Genomic DNA, 19,237 nt, shown 5'->3' on the forward strand with positions numbered 1-19,237 from the left:
ATTTCCATTCAGTTATAAGTGACGTTCAAAAGTTAATAGCCTGTGAAATATTCTAAAAATCTGATTCAAATCTCTGATCCTTCACATAAGGAAACCGAAGTCAAGAATAGTTTAATGATATTACAACAGTCATAGAACTGGAATAGTGACTACAATATGAAGAATTAGAAGGCAGGTGTCTTCATTCCTCTGTAGTGTTCTCCACTAGAGCTGTGCATTCCATTCCTAATGAAAAAAAAATGAATATTCTAAGTGTATCACTTCAGCTGGTATATTGAAAATACATTGAAGGCTACAAAAGATAAGAGTATCACCATCAAGGTCTGGAGAGATGGCTCAGAGGTTAAGAGCATTGCCGGTTCTTCCACAGGTCTGAGTTCAATTCTAAGGGACCACATGGTAGCTCATAAGCATCTATAGTGAGATCTGGTGCCCTCTTCTGGTGTGCCTGCTGAATAAAAAAAAAAAAAGTACATTCGTCAACAACAAACCAGTTAAGATTTGAGCAATTTCTGATAAATAGAAGAGCTTTTGTTGTAATATTTAGCACTATCAGCACATACCCCACTTACTCATATTTATGATGTTTTATGCCAGCACATAGTAATTAAACAGTAAAAAAAAAAAGTGTTTTACTCTCGAAAATATTTAAGGCTTCAAATTATTTCGTTTATTTATTTATTTATTTGGAAACTTGAATAGGAGAAGTAGCTGTCATTTATCCCAAGTACTTCAAATTGCTAAGCACCTTCTTTTCTTACGTAGATGACGGATGGTATTGGGTTGACTAGCCACTGAAGAAATCTTGGAACTTTGTGGAAAATTACAGTGAAAGAAAGTTGCTATATTGCAACAAGAGAGCATTTTGATTGCAAATTTTTCCATAAGTGCAGTAATTTGCAACTTGAGAAGAATTTAATAGTAGCTGAGCTTTCAAAATGCAACACAGAAACTGTCATTTTCTTCTACAATTAAAATAAGTGCTTCTGAATTTTTCAGGATAAGAATGACCCGAATTACCACCACCCCCCCTTCTTCATCCAAAAGACGGGAGAATAGAGTTTGAAGAGAACATCTGTGGGCAAATGAAAAACAAGTGGTCTTTTCAGGCAAATTCTGAAAAGGGATCTTTTACAGCCAAACAGAATCCTATTGCATGCATCACCATGGTTAAGAAGAGGATCAACAATACTTTCATAATGGCTTTTTATTTTAGCACATTCTATTTTTTGGATAGAATTACAATTACAATTGCAACACATCTTTTCACAATTCTTCATATAATTATTTGCATAAATATCTTGACACAGATTTAATGTACTTTGGTCAACCACATCTTGAATCTAATCTGTTAAATTCACTAAGATAATCTCAGTGCAAATAGCGCTCAAGAATACTAGACACAGAATTTTCTTATGTCCCCAGAAGACGGACAACTAAAGAATATAAATTTCAGAGATATGTTGCACACATAGATTACTGGACAAAATATAGCTGTTTGTTGTCTACCCACCACCCAGCAATTTTTTAGGTTAAAATCATTAACTAGTTATGATAACTATATTATGATTTCTTTGCTAATGTTTTGCTCAATAGTTATTCGCTCACAACTACTAATTCAGTTTCTGTATATTAGGCCCATAATGTTATAGGCAAAGAATAAAGCAGTGTGTAAAACAGAATTCTTCTTCTTTATTAGAGTTCATATTTTGGAGGAATTATGTGTAATAAATAAGAAATATAAGCATATTTAATGTTAAATGCAAAGAAGAAAAACCACACAGAGAATACTCACTGCATGAGGACTAACAATTTCATGTAGGAATGTTGGGACTTATTTTCAAAGTAAATATCTATGTAATGAAATAAAGGAGATCGAGAGTAAGCCATGATAGTGTCTGGGTAAAGGCACATTGAGGTAGCTGAAAGAATAAAGAATATGTACTTCAGCTTGACCTGGTATCAACCACTATGGCTGAAATAAAGTTAACCAGAAAGGGAAAATAAGTCAAAATAAAAAGAAACCAGATTGTGTAAGGCATTCAAGATTATGAAAGGATATGAATGTGTATTTGCCACGAGGAACCATTGGGGAGTTTTACATGTAGGAATTACAATATTCTCAACATTTGAATAGGATCATACTGGCTCTTATATTAAACTTGAAGGGGTTAAAAACGAAGCAGAGAAAACGGTAAGGAGCTATTGCAATAATCAAGGGAAGTAAGGATTAATAGAAGTAGTTAAGCTAGGGGCTGGGGAGATGTCTCAGGGGTTAAGAGCACTGTCTGATCTTCCACACGTCCTGAGTTCAATTCCCAGCATCATGTGGTGCTTCACAACCATCTATACTAGAAACTGATGCCTTCTCTTGGCACACAAGTGTACACAGATAGAACACTCATTAAATAAATTAATATTTTTGAAAGAAGTATTAGTAAAACTGTACATATGGGACATTAAATCTTTTTGTTAGAAGTAACTTTTTTAATTTATTTTTTATGAATTGCAGTTTATTCACTTTGTATCCTAGCTGTAGCCCCCTTCCTCATCCCCTCCCAATCTCACCCTCTCTCCCTCATCTCCTCACATGCCCCTCCCCTAGTCTAACCCTAGTCTATCAGGTCTCATCAGGACTGGCTGCCTTGTCTTCCTCTGTGGCCTGGCAAGGCTGCAGCCCCCTAGGGGGAGGGGGGAAGAGCCTACCACTGAGTTCATGTGACATTTGATTCTAAACAACTTGTTAATGGCTTGGCTATGGGATGTTTAAAAAAAAAAAAAAAGAACAAAAAAGAATTAAACTTGACTCCAAGATTTTATACCTGAGCCAGTAGGAAGGAAAACAATGAATAGCCATTTACTTGAACATAGAAGAGTGAGTAGCACATCTGACAGGTGTTGAGTATTATGACTCATATTAAATGAACTGAAATAGGCAGCCTACGTGTCTCAGTTAAGAGATCCTGGCTACTGATATAAATTCAAAAGTTGTTAAAGGCCAGAGTATGTAGAACATTCTTAGAAAATTAAAGGGACTTTGAGGTTGTAGAAACATGGTTTTCACATTCACTGTAAAAAGAGAAAGTAGAAGCCAGGCTTGTGGGGAGAGGAAGACTGGATTTCTTTCTCCTCCTCCCCATTGTGAACATATTGAATAAAATCCCCTTTTCTGCCTTTCACGACCAGTTTGGCATGTTGAGGACATGTGACTGAACCGGGCTTGTTGTTGGGGTACTGGTTATGACCTCGCTGCTTCTGGTAATAATGACAACTCTGGCAGGAAAAAAAATGTACAATTTGTAATGTCTGCTTCCTGCAGCAAGTTGACCCTGGAATAAGATGAAAGATGGAAGTTCCTAGCAGCTCCTGGAGTCTGTTTACTCTGAGGATTTTTTTTTGTGATGATAATTTAATTACATCACTTCTCCCTTCCCTTTCCTCACTCTAAACCCTCCCATACATTCCTCTGCTCTCTTCCAAATTCATGACCTCATTTCTCATTAAATGCTGTTACTTGTATGTGTGTGTATTCTTAAATATATATTTATTTACATAATATATTATATATTTATTGTATTATATGATATATTTTATATAACATATTTATTTAATAGTATATGTATGTGTAGATAGATAGATAGATAGATAGATAGATAGATAGATAGATAGATAGACAGACAGATAGATTCCTAAATATATCCTGTTCTGTTTCTATGTTTATTGAATATATGCTTTTAAGGCTGATTATTTGGTATTGGATAACCAATTGTGCTCTTCCCTGGGGAAGACTGTTTCTCCTGCTCCCAGCATTCCTTAGTTTCCTATTGTTATTTGTATAGGGATGAGGCCTCATAAGCTTTCACCATCTACTTTGGAATGTCTGGTGGTTTTAATCTTTTTTTGGTGAAGCAGAATAAAACAAGCATTTGGACTTTGTTTCAGTTTCTTTAGAAACCTTGGTAAATTTCTCTCCAAAGTTGGTACACCTTAAGTTTTGTTTTCCAGTATGCTTTCGTGTTCTTTGAGCAGTTTAGGGTTCTGTTGAACCTTTGGGGGCAGCTGCAGTTTGATAACTTGCTTTGTCTTTTGGAATTCTTTTGTTGAATTTTTGTGCTATTATTGCTTGGTTTGTTTGTTTTTAATTTATTTATTTTATGCGTGTGCAGGTTTTTCCCGTGTGTGTGTTTGTGTGTGCATGTGTGAGTGCGTGTGTGCACTCTGTGCATGCCAGGTGCCCCTAGAAGTCAGAAGAGTGTGTTGGACTCCCTGGAACTGTAGTTACAGATGGTTGTGAACCACCATGTGGGCTCTGGAAATCAAACCCAGAACCTCCACACAACTATAACAAGTACTCGTGACCATAAGCCATCTCTCCAGCCCCAAATACATAAGGAGAGGAACACACAGTGACCACTGTGAAGGAAAGAGAGCTCTTAGGCTTTAACGGTAAGGAGAGATATTATTGCAGGCAGAGGCTTTAGGGAAAATATGTTAGGTCTGTTTTGTTTTCGACTTACTTTTGTATGCAGAGACACATCTATTTCATTGCTCATCCTAGGAATCAATCAGCTCTAGAAGGGAATTTGTCTTGAAGTCATCAGGCTATGGTAACTCTAACTTTCTAGAGTTACCAGTGTCTTAAAGGGACAAGCCTATAATCTAATAATAATCCCATTTGTTGGCCAGGCGTTGCTGATACGAAAGCTTTTTTAAAAGCAAATTTAAAGTTCTATTGAAGTATTTGGGGTATCTTCCATGTGACGGGAAACTTAGGGAACATTTATTGAGCCATTTTTTTCTGTGGAATCATTTGAGATAGAGAAACAAGAGTGTTAAATGCCTCTGTCATTTATGTAAACACAAAAATATTCTTTACTACCTTGCTGTACTGTAGAGACAGCTCTTGCTGACTAGTCTTTTATAAAAGTAGGATGGTTTTTAATATAGCAGTGAAGCAAAAACCACAATCTCTGCCCCTGGAACTTCTGAAAGTAGCTAAGAAAGAAAACTCTGGATCTTTATTTTTCTAATTCCTCTTTAACTCTTTGTATTCTGATAATTATTATGATTGGCATGCCTGTTTTTAAAACGTGTATGAATGTGTTTGTAATTTGGGAGCTATTAGAGCAAATAGTTCTGTGCCTAACTAAAATGCACGGATTTAGATACAATTTGAATTTGAGACAAAAAGGAGCTGATTTTACTTGACTTTAAACTCTGGCCAGTTTATCTCCGAATACTAATTAGCTTACTTTTTGATGATTTGGGTCTGTTGCTTTTAAATGTTTATTTTAGAAAAAAAAAAAGATGACTACAAGATTTCAGAGAGATACTAAAGATAATAATAATATCATTTTGTTTAGTCTCAGAAAAATGTATAAACATGACTGAGGAAGCAGCTTGAAGACCATTAAGTTTAAAAAGACAAAGTGGGCATCCTCAGGAATAGAGATCTGCACAAAGCTACATTGAGCAGTGGGATTCTCCAAAGGGTGAATAAAAAGGTCAAGTATTAGTCTAGATGTGGTTGGAATTTTGGCTGGTATCTGAAGAAGTGATAGAAAGAGGGAAAAAAAGAAAGTTAGTTTTAAATTTGATGTCAGAGAATTGGGCATACTCTTATAGTAAAAATCTGTAGATAACTACTCTAGGCAGGAGAGAATGAGGGGGACTGCAGTAGTATAATCTTTGGAATAGATTGGAGGCACATGTCTTCATCTAGAACCACTGATAAGAACTCTCTTTGATCTCTAGCACCATAATAAACTAAACAAACAAATATAAAGGACATAATACATTAAATAATCTGATTCTTACTATAAGTTGTTATTAATATAAATAGCTTCTTCAAAAAACAGGCATCTCCAATCTCTGTAATGTTTCAAAGTAATGAGCTATGAAACTATAATAATTACATGAGGTAATATAAAATGAAGAAACTGAATCAGTAATTTCATGGCAAACAATATATGGGAAATAATTATGCGTAAACTAAGTCTTACTTAAACACTAGCCAGAATTACCCATACAGCAGAATGAAATTTGTCTTTCATGCTGTCTCTCAGTTAGTAACTGTAAATTTCTATAGCCATAACTTCTGCAAATGGATGTGTGTACATGTATAGTAAATGTGTATATATATATATATATATATATATATATATATATATACATGTCTGTGTTTATATGTGCATACAACAGAGACATTTACGGTGCTTTGACACTTTGGTGATTATTTCTGGATTACACTGTATGTCAAGAGATTAGCAGACTATATGTATTAGATGTTTATAAATTATAAAGAGAACAAAATATTTTTATATAAAAGTATTTCAGGAGCAAATACATTAAGTAGTAATATGAATTTTTTATGCAACTAAATCAGGAATTTTATGCAAACAACAACCATTTGTCCATTATACATTTGTGTAGAAAAAGAAAAAAAATCTGTTAATCCAAAGAAGATTCACGTAAATAATGTCTGTCTTCATCTACCTCTGCCTGAGGTGTGCAGCTTTGCCAGGCCACAGAGGAAGACAATGCAACCAGTCCTGATGAGACCTGATAGGCTAGGGTCAGAGGGAAGGGGAGGAGGACCTCCCCTATCAGTGGACTAGGGGAGGGGCATGGGAGGAGAAGAAAGAGGGAGAGTGGGAGTGGGAGGAGACATGGGAGGGAGCCACAGCCAGGATACAAATTGAATAAATTGTAATGAATGATAATAAAATAATGAGGAAAAAAATGTCTTCCACTTAAAAACAAACAAGCAATATCTGTTCTCTTTTGGTTAGCTAATCATAATTAAACTTATTACACTAACGAACAATCTAGGAGTATACTATCTGAGTAGGGCCAGTAGTTTAGAGTCATTTATTGAATGTTAGGTGAGTTGGTACTGCTCTGGCTTTTTCTGCGGAACAGTAAACTGTTAAACAAGCATTTAGTATTGAGTGAAAAGACAGGCCAATCTAGTTTGGATGATTGTTTAGATAATTATATATAGATGTAGAGAATAATGCAAAAGAACCATATAATAATATATCATGGAAACTAGGTAAGAGAGAAATACAAGGACAGTGGCATTGGACTTTATTTTTATTTATTTTTATTTTTTATAATTTATTCATTTTATATTCCTGTTGTAGCCCCCTACATCATCTCCACAGACCCACCCACCCTCCCTCTTCCCCCCTATCCCTTTCCCCTAGTCCACTGAAAGGGGGAGACTTCCTCCCCTGCCATCTGACCCTAGCTTATCAAGTCTCATCAAGCCTATGTGGATCCTCTTCCTCTGTGGCCTGGTAAGGTTGCATTGCCAAGGGAAAGTGACCAAAGAGCAGGCAACCGAGTTCATGTCAGAGATAGCCCCTGCTCCCCTTGCTAGGGAACCCACATGGAGACTGAGCTGCCTATCAGTACATCTGAGCAGGGGTTCCAGGTCCTCTCCATGCATGGTACTGGTTGGTGTATCAGTCTCTGCAGGGCTCCTTGGCATCAGATAGTTTTGGCTTTGCTGGTCTACTTGGGGAGCTCCTGTCCCCTCCAGGTCCTTCTATCCCCACACACACACTTCTTCCATAAGACTCCCTGCGCTTTGCCCAAAGTTTGGCTGTGAGTCTGTGCATCTGCTTCAATAGCCTGTCGGGTGGAGCCTTTCAGAGGACATCTATGGTAGACTCAGGTTCTGGTCCGCCACTTCTGGCGTCTATCCTGTATGCTATTGAATGACATTTAAGCATTCTCCCTAGGGTCCTTCTTGCTTAGCTTCTTCAGGTCTGTAGATTTTAGTATGGTTGTCCTATATTATATGGCTAACATCCACTTATTAGTGAGTGCCTACCATGTGTGTGTTTCTGCTTCCGGATTACCTTACTCAGGATGATCTTTTCTAGTTCCATCCATTTGCCTGCACATTTCGTGATTTCCTTCTTTCATGATTTCCTACCTGTATTTCCTCGTATTATTCCATTGGGTAAATGTGCCACAACTTCTGTATGTCACTCACTGGAAGAATGGATACAGTGATTGTGGCATTGGACTTTATAATTTATAAATATTAGAGAGAATGGGTAGAATGCATTGAAGATACAGTTGTAAAGGTTGGTAACTGAGGAGTGGGAAGGTACATATGTTTAGGAGAGATGAGGAACTGAGGTGCTAACACCATTGACATGAAGATTAGTCACCATTAATACTGACATAAGTAGGTATGAAGTTTTGATAATTGATCCAAGTATTTATAGATTTAGAGACTTAAGGGAGACGAATAAGACAGACACATTTGCCTCCTAGTTCATCAGATTATGTGAGAATCAGATGAGATATTGTGTTAAAAAGCACAGTAAGTCTTTCAAAGGGAACAGTTGTGTATAGGTATATGGGTAAGAACACTTGGTTTCACAAATATGCCTTACCCTGGAATCTGCCAACCAAATTAGGATACTGATAGGTCCTCTCCTGCTTTCTGGGTAATACAAAAGTAAAGTAATATGATTGTTTTAATTTATTTTGAAATATTAATGAGGAAAATTAATTCTCTAACCTGGGTTTAGAGTCATCATTCAGTTTATGAGAGTTCTGTGTAACCCTAGAAGTTATCTCCATTTAAGATAATAACCTTTCCTATCTTTAATTTCAGACATTTCAGCAATCCTCTCTGCAGCACAAATCAAAGAAGAAAAACAAAGGTAATAAAAAAAATGAACCTTTAACCTCCGTATTTTGTACTGTGATAATCACCAGCACATTTCATTAATCTTCTTGAAGGCAGTATGGGTTCGGATTACTTACCATCGCTTACTGTGCAGATACATTGGATAACAGATGGTCTCCAAAAGTCTTGAGATGAGAATCAAGATCAATTAATTAATTGTTATTAATTATGATTATGTCATCATTTATGTGAAGGGAAAGACATAAAAAACATCCTTATTGGCTAGTTCTTTGATCACCTCCCCCTGAGGGGGGAGCAGCCTTACCAGGCTACAGAGGAAGACAATGCAGCCAGTCCTGATGAGACCTGATAAGCTAGGGTCAGAGGGAAGGGGAGAAGGACCTCCCTATCAGTGGACTTGGGGAGAGGCATGGGAGGAGATGAGGGAGGGAAGTTGGGATTGGGTGGGGATGGGGGAGGGGGCTATAGCTAGGACACAAAGTGAATAAACTGTAATCAATAAAAAATTAATTAAAATTGGAAGTGATAATTTTAAGAGTAATGGTATCTGACTTGCTTTTAGGATCTATGGATTAATCTTTTATTTGTATGTGTTTTCCAAAATTTAAAGAACATTACCACTCACTATCTTTAGGAGCTATAGCAGGCAAGAGCAAAAGAAGAATTTCTTGCAAGGATCTTGGCCGTGGTGACTGTGAAGGGTGGCTTTGGAAAAAGAAAGATGCAAAGAGCTATTTTTCGCAGAAATGGAAGAAGTACTGGTTTGTCCTAAAGGATGCATCCCTATACTGGTATATTAATGAAGAGGTAAGACAAAGAGCAATGTGTACTCTCATCCATTTAGTATCTCTAACCCAAATCTCAACATTTGAAGCATTGGTTTTTAAATCGTAGCACCCACAGGCCAATTCAAGATCTATTTTCAATGTTCATTTTTCTAATGTAGCAACGCATCTGAAGCACAGTTAAAATACAGTGAAATCCTGTTTCTTCAAATACCAAGCGACCAATATAGCCATGTAACTGAAAGCATATAGATTTTTCAAACCTCCTGATCAAACTTTTATAGGATTTTTCGGTTTCTGCTTGGGAAGTGGAACAAATTAGCAGCTTGAGTAATTCAGTATTGTTTCAATTCAGTTTCTTCTAAAGAAAAAGAAATGAACTAGTAGACTAATTTTGAAAATTATAAGTATCCATTCTATTTGGCCAACTTGAGGGGAGAGGCATGTGTGATATATTTTAATTGTTCTTATGACTTTACTAGTTTTTTCCCACAGTTTATTTATTTATTCATTAATTTATTACAATTTATTTCCTTTGTATCCCAGCTGTAGCCCTCTACCTCATCTCCCAGTCCCAACCATCCTCTCTCTTCTCCCGTTATGCTTTTTAGGGTTGTTGTTATTTTTTTTATTTTTTATTTTTTGTAAAACATATTTGGAAATTGAATAATCATATTACAGTCAATCATTATTCACTGATTTTTTCCCCTTGACACTGTTTTGACTTGTTTTCTGTGCCTATCTATTACGTTACTTTATTTGATTTTTTTAATTTTTAGTTTTTTTCTTCACAATTTGTTCATTATATATCCTGATGAAACCCCCTCCCTCAAATGCCCCAGTTCCATCCTCTCTCTCTCTTCCCCTATCTCTTTCCTCTAGTCCACTGAAAGGGGGAGTTCTCTACTATTGCCATCTGTGCATAATTTATCAAGTCTCATCAGGACTGCATGGGTCCTACTCCTTCATGGCCTGGCAAGGCTGCATCATCAGGGACTAGTGATTAAGGAGCAGGCAACTTAGTTCATGATAGAATCAGAACCTGATCCCCTCACTCAGAGATCCACATGGAGAATGAGTTGCCAGTTGGCCACAAACCAAATAATCCAATTTAAAAAATGGGATACAGAGTTAAACAGAGAATTTTCAATAGAATAATACTGAGTGGCAGAGAAACACTTAAAGAAATGCTCAGCATCCTTAGCCATCAGGGAAATGCAGATCAAAACAACTCTGAGATTCCATCTTACTCCTATCAGAATGGCTAAGATCAAAAACTCAAGTGACAATGCATGCTGGACTGGATGTGGAGAAAAGGGAAACCTCCTCCATTACTGGTGGGAATGTAAACTTGTACAACCACTTTGGAAATCAATCTGGCACTTTCTCAGACAATTAGGGAATAGTGCTTCCTTAAGATCCAGCTCTATCACTCCTAGGCATATATCCAAAACATGCTCAAGTATACAACAAAGACATTTGCTCAACCATGTTCATAGCAGCTTTATTTGTAATAGCTAGAACCTGGAAACAACCCAGATGCCCCTCAACAGAGGAATGGATGCAGAAATTGTGGTACATTTACACAAGGAATACTACTCAGCAATTAAAAACAAGGAAACCGTGAAATTTGCAGGCAAATAGTGGGATCTAGAAAACATCATCTTGAGTGAGATGACCCAGAAGCAGAAAGACACACATGGTATATACTCACTTATAAGTGGATAATAGACCCATAAGATAAGATAAACATAATAAAATCTGTACACCTAAAGAAGTTGAACAAGAAGGAGGACCTGGGGTAAGATGTTCAGTCCTCACTTAGAAAGACAAATGGGATGGACATTGGAAGTAGGAGAAAACAAGAAACAGGAAAGGAGCCTACCTACCATAGAGGGCTTCTGAAAGACTATACTTAGCAGTGTATCAAAGCAGATGCTGAGACTCATAACCAAAACTTGGGCAGAGTGCAGGGAATCTTATGAAAGAAGAGGGAGTTAGTATGACCTGGAGAAGACAGGAGCTCCACAAGAACCAAATATATCTGGGCACAGGGGTCTTTTCTGAAACTGATTCTCCAACCAAGGCCAGTGCATGGATATAACCTAGAACCCCTGCTCACCCGTAGCCCATGGCAGCTCAGTATCCATGTGTGTTCCCTAGTAAGGGGAACAGGGACTGTCTCTGACATTAACTCAATGGGTGGTTCTTTGACCTCCTTGCCCCTCACCCTCGAGGGAGAAGCAGCCTTGCTAGGCAACAGAGGAGGACATTGCAGCCGGTCCTGATGAGACCTGATAAGCTAGGGTCAGATGGAAAGGGAAGAGAACCTCCCTTACCAGTGGACTTAGAGAGGGGCAGGGAGGATATGAGGGTGGGTGGGGATTGGGAGGGAGTCCGGGAGGGGGGCTACATCTGGGATACAAAGTGAATAAACTGTAATTAATATAAAAAAATAAAAATTTGGAGAAAAAAGATCCAGCTTTATTTGACTTTTTAAACAAAAACTTTGGCATTTAGAATGTGTTGATTTGTAGATCTTATGAAAATAGTATCCTAAGACATTAATCAGTTTTCATTTGAAGAGTAATTGCCAAAAGTTACTGTTATTCTTAGACTTTTGATTGTAACATACAGTATCTCAAGAATTAATGTTCCCTTAATAAACTATTATACTGCTGTTTTACATCATGAGTAAAGACAGAGTCAGGAATTGCACTACTTGACTGGCTGTGCATCTGACTTCATTGCAAAATGAAAACAAAGGTGCATATCTCACTAAGCTTTTGTAGAGACAGAGATGAATCAATAACTGCAACACCACTTTGAACAATGTCTTACAAAATGCTTAGTGTGCAAGTAATGTTCAGTAATAGACTTATTTGGAAAATCCTAAATTAATAATTTCCTATAAACTCATGTAAAAATATTTGTTGTGATATTTTGTGACAATCATATATAAATACATAAAATAAAATCTATTTCACTAAGTGTATCTTGCTTAGTTATAGTAAACAAATATAAATGCGATGTAAATATAGTAAGCAGGTATCAATGATAAATATACTATATTCTATATGCTAATCAAGTAGTATCATGATATAATATCTCTTTATTATGAATTCATATATAGTTTTGTCTAAATTATATTGTCTTTTAAACTATAAGAGATGAAAATCTTTGCCTCCTCTATGAAATACTTCCTGTATTTCAGTCTTTGGCAACTTATTATTACTGTTAGCCATATAAAATATAAATGAATAATTTTGTAGACTGTATTGCCAGGAAAACCTTATTGTTATTTTATCATTGTGAAGAGATAATATTTCAAAAATATTTCACATTTAAATTAAAGAGGTTAAAAGCAACATAAAATAGAAGTCTAAGAGGAAAACATTTTCTTTTAACCCAAGATTGGAAAAAAAATATATAAAAACAAAAAAGTAATGCTACTTCTTTATATAACGTACAAATTTCAGTCACTATAGCTCACATTTTTTGATATTTTAAGTTTTGCTGTTAAGTTCATTAATACCAGAAACAATGCAAATGCATGTCTATACATACATACATAGAAAGAGAACTGATAACTTTTTTCTTCAAAATAGTAGGAAGGAGAGTAATCTTACTTAAATTTGATATATAAGTAGTTAAGGGATGATTTAGCAGATCAAATAAAAGTTTGGAATGGTAAATGTCTATGAAGCTTTGTTGTAATCAGGACAAGGGGCACAGTGACTGAAAATTTAGCCAGCAAATCACATTGTACTTGATTTAACTTGTCACAAACATAATCTACCTTGTTTTATTAACCAGTATTGAAAAGAGGATTGATTAATTTTATTAAAATTTTCAGATGAAAAATGATGTCTGTACCTATGTGTGGTGTATCTGAAGCTACCCATAAACATTTGAAAATCATATTGACCTAGTTAATTTCTAAATTATTGAATTCACAAAATAATTGTTATATGGCAAAAGGTATTCAAATTTGATAAGGAAATTATTATAAAGAAATGAAATTTTGAATTGGTAATCAACTTTGCACGTTTTATCTAAAGATTAAAAATGATAGAAAATTTGGCTGGAGAGATCTTTCACTTAATTCTCTTACTAACACCCACATGCTGACTCACAACCATCTGTTAACTCCGTTTCCTGGTATCCAGTGCCATCTTCTGACCTCTGTTAGGCAACAAGCACACACATGATAATCATACATACATTCTGACAAAACACTCATGCACATCAAAATAAGTCACTCTTTTTTATTTGGTTTGGCTCAGTTATGGTTTTGGTTTTCTGAGACAGGTCTTCTCTGTGTAGCCTTGGCTGCCCTAGAACTCGCTTTGTAGACCAGGCTGGCATCGAACTCACAGATCTGCCTGCCTCTAACTCCCCAGTGCTGGGATTAAAGACATGTGCCACCAAGCCTAGCTATCAATCTTTTTTAAATGTTAGAAAATTTTATTCTAAAAATGGGCAATAGTTTTGTATATCTGGCCTGAAATGTTCTTTTCTTTATTTATTTTTTGTTGTGGTGACTTTTGTCTTTTAGTTGTTGTTTTTGTTTTTTATTTTTGTTGTTGTTTGTTTACATTCTGAAGATCAAACCCAGAGCACAATACATCCTTCACAAACGAGTACTCTATCACTGAATTACTTCTGTAGCCCTCAAAATTTTTATAAAAATGTTTTTTACTTTGCAAATTATTTTATATCTCATCTTAATATAAAAATTATATATGTATTAATTTGTAGAAATTCTAAGTTTTCAAAATAATCCTTTGATTTATGAGTATGGATAATTTATGGAACATAAATAGAATTAAGATCTAAATGCATAGCACATTTATTACTCTAAATATCTCAGTCATAGTTATGCAGTATAATTAGCTTCAGACCTCTTTGTTGTGATAGCCTAAACAGAAATCTTCCTTCTTTAGGATGAAAAAGCAGAAGGATTCATCAGTCTGCCTGAATTTAAAATTGATAGAGCCAGTGAATGCCGCAAGAAATAGTAAGTTAATTTTACTTGGGGCAGGGAGGGAGATGGGATAATTTATTTTGTAATTTGCTAGATTTTAAGTTGTAAGTTGTTTATCTGATGCTTGCAAACTGACAATATAAGAAAGCATTTTTGAGGACATAACATGTAATTTACTGATTCCTGTCATTATGACAGAAGCTTTATGTATGTGAATTTTGGTTAGACATTGCATTATGCATAATTTTATCCGTAAAAATTATTTAGTTTGAGGCAAAAAGATAAAGCGCTTTACATGCAAGCTTGATGACTTGAACTCAATCCTGGAATCCATGGATAGAGAGTCAGCTCCCCAAAATTTTTCTCTGGCATATGAACACACATACAAACAACAGTAATGATGATGTTAATAATAAACAGCATAGAATTTTTTTAAAGACAAAGTCTCGCTATGGAGCCCTGGCTGTCCTGGGACTCACTATGTAGACCAGGCTGACCTCCAACTCACAATGATTCACCTGCCTCTTCCTCCCAAGTGCTGGCATTTGCCACACCCAGTTTGCAAATTGGAATTTTTTCATACAATACATTTTGAACATGTTATTTCATACCCTTTCCCAACTCTAATAAAATTTTTGAAAAGTGTTTGAATTATAACCCTTTTCCAATTTGTAAAAAAGTAAATATACCTTATTTGTTATGGTTTTATTCACAGTGCATTCAAAGCCTGCCATCCTAAAATCAAAAGCTTTTATTTTGCTGCTGAACACCTTGATGACATGAACAGGTAAAGTACTATCTACATCTTAAACGACTTAGTTAATTGGTCCTAAAACTCAAGCTCTAAGCTTTTTCTTCAGTAATTTCTGGAGAATCTCACTGTAGATTCTACATTAATTAATTAAAAATTGGGAAAGCCAGCTATCGTTCCACATGATCATACCTAATTTTAGGAAATGATACTTGGCTAATTTGAGTTTTGAATTTTGTAGCACATAACACAATTTATATTTAAATAATAATAAAGAATAACATTTTTAATATCATATGGTGCTACATTTTAAGAATATGCCTTAACATGTATTTCTAGATACCAAAAAAGGTGCCCAAAATCCGACTTATTCAGGTAGTAAATATATTTGTTCTCTTACCTCACTTGCTTTTATTTAGATGTCTCAAAAACAAGGTATCCAAACATTTTAAGCACAAAATATGCTGCTTCGTCAATATGCTTGAGCTCGGGAAATGAACACTTAAGCTACTCTTATAAATAAATTATGTGACAACTGGAAGTACAACCACGGTTTTTGAAAAGCAGAGATCTATGAAAGGAAATGGCAAACAAAGTAAATGTCCTTATCCATGATTTATATAATGTATTATTCTTAAAATTTCATAGCAGCACTAAGAATTTTCAGAGATTTCTTCTTACTCTAAAACTGAAAATGCTTCTTCACCTGTATGTATATGATGGAAGACTATGGTTCTCTATTTTTGGTGCTATAAATATCTATAACTCTATAGTTCTATGTCCAAGCTGTCTAGTAAGCCAAATGATAAACCCTGTTTCTGAGGATAAATGTGAAGTTTGCCTTATAATCAAAATAAAAATAAGTGATATAAATGAGTAGCTCTTGTCATACAAGATGAATGTATTAGGTACCAGTTGTCTCCCTTTAAGAATTAAAATAACTTAATCTTTTTTTTTGGTATATGCTAATTCAAACCATTTTGGCTTAGACAGTGTCCATGCATTTTTATCAACTGTAAAACCTTTCTTAGTCTCCATTTGCTATTCTGTGTTTTCCAGTATATTCAAAAGGATGGTGATATCACTGTTCTTCCTTGATAATTCTATGGTTCTAAATATAAGAAAAGAAGAAACTAAACCAAACCCATGTCATCCGTTTCCTTACTTCAAGCAGTGAATCAAAGAAGCATCTAATCCAAAATGTCAGCACCACATTGTATATTTGCAAGTCTTGTTTTATGTAAGACTTGCCATAGTATACTATATATCTCAGAATTACAGATATAAAAATATGAATTTTAAAAATTAAATTATAATGCATCTTTATTGTTTCCGTATGTTTTTTTCTTGTTTAATGATTTTATTCCTAGTATTTACATTCAATAAGCAATTTAAAAATACTCGTTAACAGTATGAAATAATAAGTGCCAAAAGCATTCACTCAGGATTAGTGATATGGAAAGATACCTGTATATAGATTTATTTGTTCACATAATTATTAGATATAAAAAGATAATGTGAGTATTGATTTGTTCCATATGTAATCTTGGAAATCATGCTTAATTCAAATAGAGGTATATTTTTAAATAAGCATAATTATAGTCAATATCTTTTATCTGACTAATCTATGACTTTAAAGCCATCATTATTTCTATTTTGTATTAAATTATACCATAGTACTGAATAATATACATTTTTACTCTAGATTTTAAAATATGAGGGAAAGATGATGGGATTAGGAGGGAATAAAGGATGGGACTATGGCTGGGATACAGAGTAACCTGTGATTAATATAAAAAAATAAAAATTATTATATAAAATAAAATGAAGTATGCCTTGTATAGTAAAAAAAAAAATATGTAATGCCAGTAGTAACAGGACCAAAAAAATATAGTATTAAAAATTCCTTACATTTAGTTTCCCCATAAAATCTGTATACACTGATATACGCATTTTTCTAACTGTATATGTGCATCCTCGTAATTGTGGGGAATTACTAATTTGTCTTTTTAGTTAGTATTCTATATTTCTACCATGATTCCTACTGTGTTTCTCTCTTGGCTTATTAGTCTGTGTCACTCTAAGCACATTCCCTTACCTATATGTTCATGTTCTAAAGCATTAGAATATGATGAGGCACTGAAGTCAGGACTACTATTAAAGACCTTCCACATCAGTGATGTTGAGAAGATTCTAAATTGAATCCATGTGTCCCTGACCTCCTTAACTAACATAGACTCCCTACTCCCTAGCAACCGCAACATTCTAGATTTTAACCTTTCTTCCTGATTTAACAGTTGACATGCTTACTTGTATACCTATTTTGTTATCTGTCTCCATTGTTAAGACACAGGCATCATGAAGATAGGTACTTTATTGCGTATACTTCATATTGTTTGCGCCTAGAACCCTCCCTGGCACATAGAAGCGCTCAGTAAATAATTCTGGAATCAGTTAACACATGTATAGTTGCTTTCATAACGTAAGATATCAAGTCATAATTATACCAAGTATATCAGTAAGTGAGGTTCTTCCGTCTAGAGCTTGAAAACAAGTATATTGGATATCGAAAGAAATACTGAGGCTCATAGTAAAACTTTGGACAGAGTGCCAGAATCCTTAGAAGAAGAGGGTGATAGAAAGACCTAGAGGGGACAGGAACTTCCACAAGGAGAACAGAAACAAAATAACTGGGCCCAAGGGGCTCTGGAGAGACCAATACTCCAACCAAGGACCATTCATGGAGAGGACCTAGATCCCTGTTCAAAGGAAGCCCATTGACTGCTCAGTTTCCAAGTGAGTTCCCTAGTAAAGGGAACAGGGACTGTCTCTGATATGAACTCAGTGGCCTGCTCTTTGATCACCACCCCCTGGGGGGGTGTAGCCTTCCTAGGTCACAGAGGAAGATGATGCAGCCACTCCTGATGAGACCTAATAGACTAGGTTCAGATGGAAGGGGAGGAGGCCCATCAGTTGACTGATGGGACTGGGGAAGGGGCATAGGAGGAGAAGAGGAAGGGTGGGTGGGACTGGGAGGAGATGAGGGAGAGGGCTGCAGTAGGGATAGAAGGTGAATAAATTGTAATAAATAAATAAATTAATTAATTAATTAAAAAATAAGTATATCCAAGATACAGCAACAGCTGTGCAGTATTCAGTCTTTTTAGGACATACACAGCAGCCAGAGAATATCCTTACTCTTTATAAAGGGTTTTTATTATGAACAGAATTTTTTTCCTAATAGTAGATTGAATTTTCAGTTGTCTTAGGGATTTTACCAATCTAGAGTCCAGTGAAAGCAAGGACTATGCCTTATATATTTCTGTATCTCTAAAACATAGTTTGTTGCTAAACACAGGTATTTAATAAATGATAAACTGAAAAACTGAAAATTGCTCAATTCACCCCCCCAGGAACCTTCATTTTCTTTAGAATTCTGATTAAAAGTTCAACTACATTAAATGTCAATGATGGATTTTTTTTTTTTAGCATTGTTGTCATCCTTGTCACCTAACAACAGCTGTCTGCTCTTTCCCGAGTGGCTGAATTTTCCCTGGAATACAAATTCATCCCCTTTCTTACGATCAATGAATTATATATTAAATTTTAATCTTTATCTTTTTTTCAAATATTTTATCATGAAGTTGACTTCTTAATTTATAATTTATAATCTACTGGAGTGAGTGTATAAAATATAATATATATTATTGAATTCCTGTAAATATTTTATTCTCTACTGATAGGACTCCTTTCCTTTCTTCATTTCCCATATATTCTTTAGGATGAGACCTACATGATATGTTTTGCTGAGCTGGTTTGGATTTAAGTTACTTTTTTTAAAAATTACTTAGATTTCAATAGATGTCCATCAGAAATATAACTTTCCTCTCTCCAAGATTCACTAGGTGTATGATATACAAATAACACCACTTGGAAAACTGTGAAATTGTAAGTCAGTTAATCAAATTTATTTTCTAGTTGAATGAGATAAAAGATATGAGGAGCAAAATTCTCAAACACAGGTTTCTTTAAAATACATC

General features: G+C 35.2%; 1 protein-coding gene across 5 annotated transcripts in view; it reads left to right on the forward strand.

Moving 5' to 3' along the window:
• Cnksr2 (connector enhancer of kinase suppressor of Ras 2) overlaps positions 1-19,237 on the forward strand; it is a 264,629-nt gene that overhangs the window by 186,595 nt on the left and 58,797 nt on the right. For all 5 annotated transcript variants that reach the window (XM_060375308.1, XM_060375307.1, XM_060375310.1 and 2 more), the window contains 4 exons: positions 8,639-8,687; positions 9,309-9,481; positions 14,406-14,479; positions 15,162-15,233. In XM_060375308.1, the coding sequence (XP_060231291.1) occupies positions 8,639-8,687; positions 9,309-9,481; positions 14,406-14,479; positions 15,162-15,233 (368 nt within the window). The remainder of the gene's footprint in view (positions 1-8,638; positions 8,688-9,308; positions 9,482-14,405; positions 14,480-15,161; positions 15,234-19,237) is intronic.

The sequence above is a fragment of the Meriones unguiculatus genome, chromosome X, assembly GCF_030254825.1.
Source record: "Meriones unguiculatus strain TT.TT164.6M chromosome X, Bangor_MerUng_6.1, whole genome shotgun sequence".
Classification (NCBI taxonomy): domain Eukaryota; kingdom Metazoa; phylum Chordata; class Mammalia; order Rodentia; family Muridae; genus Meriones; species Meriones unguiculatus.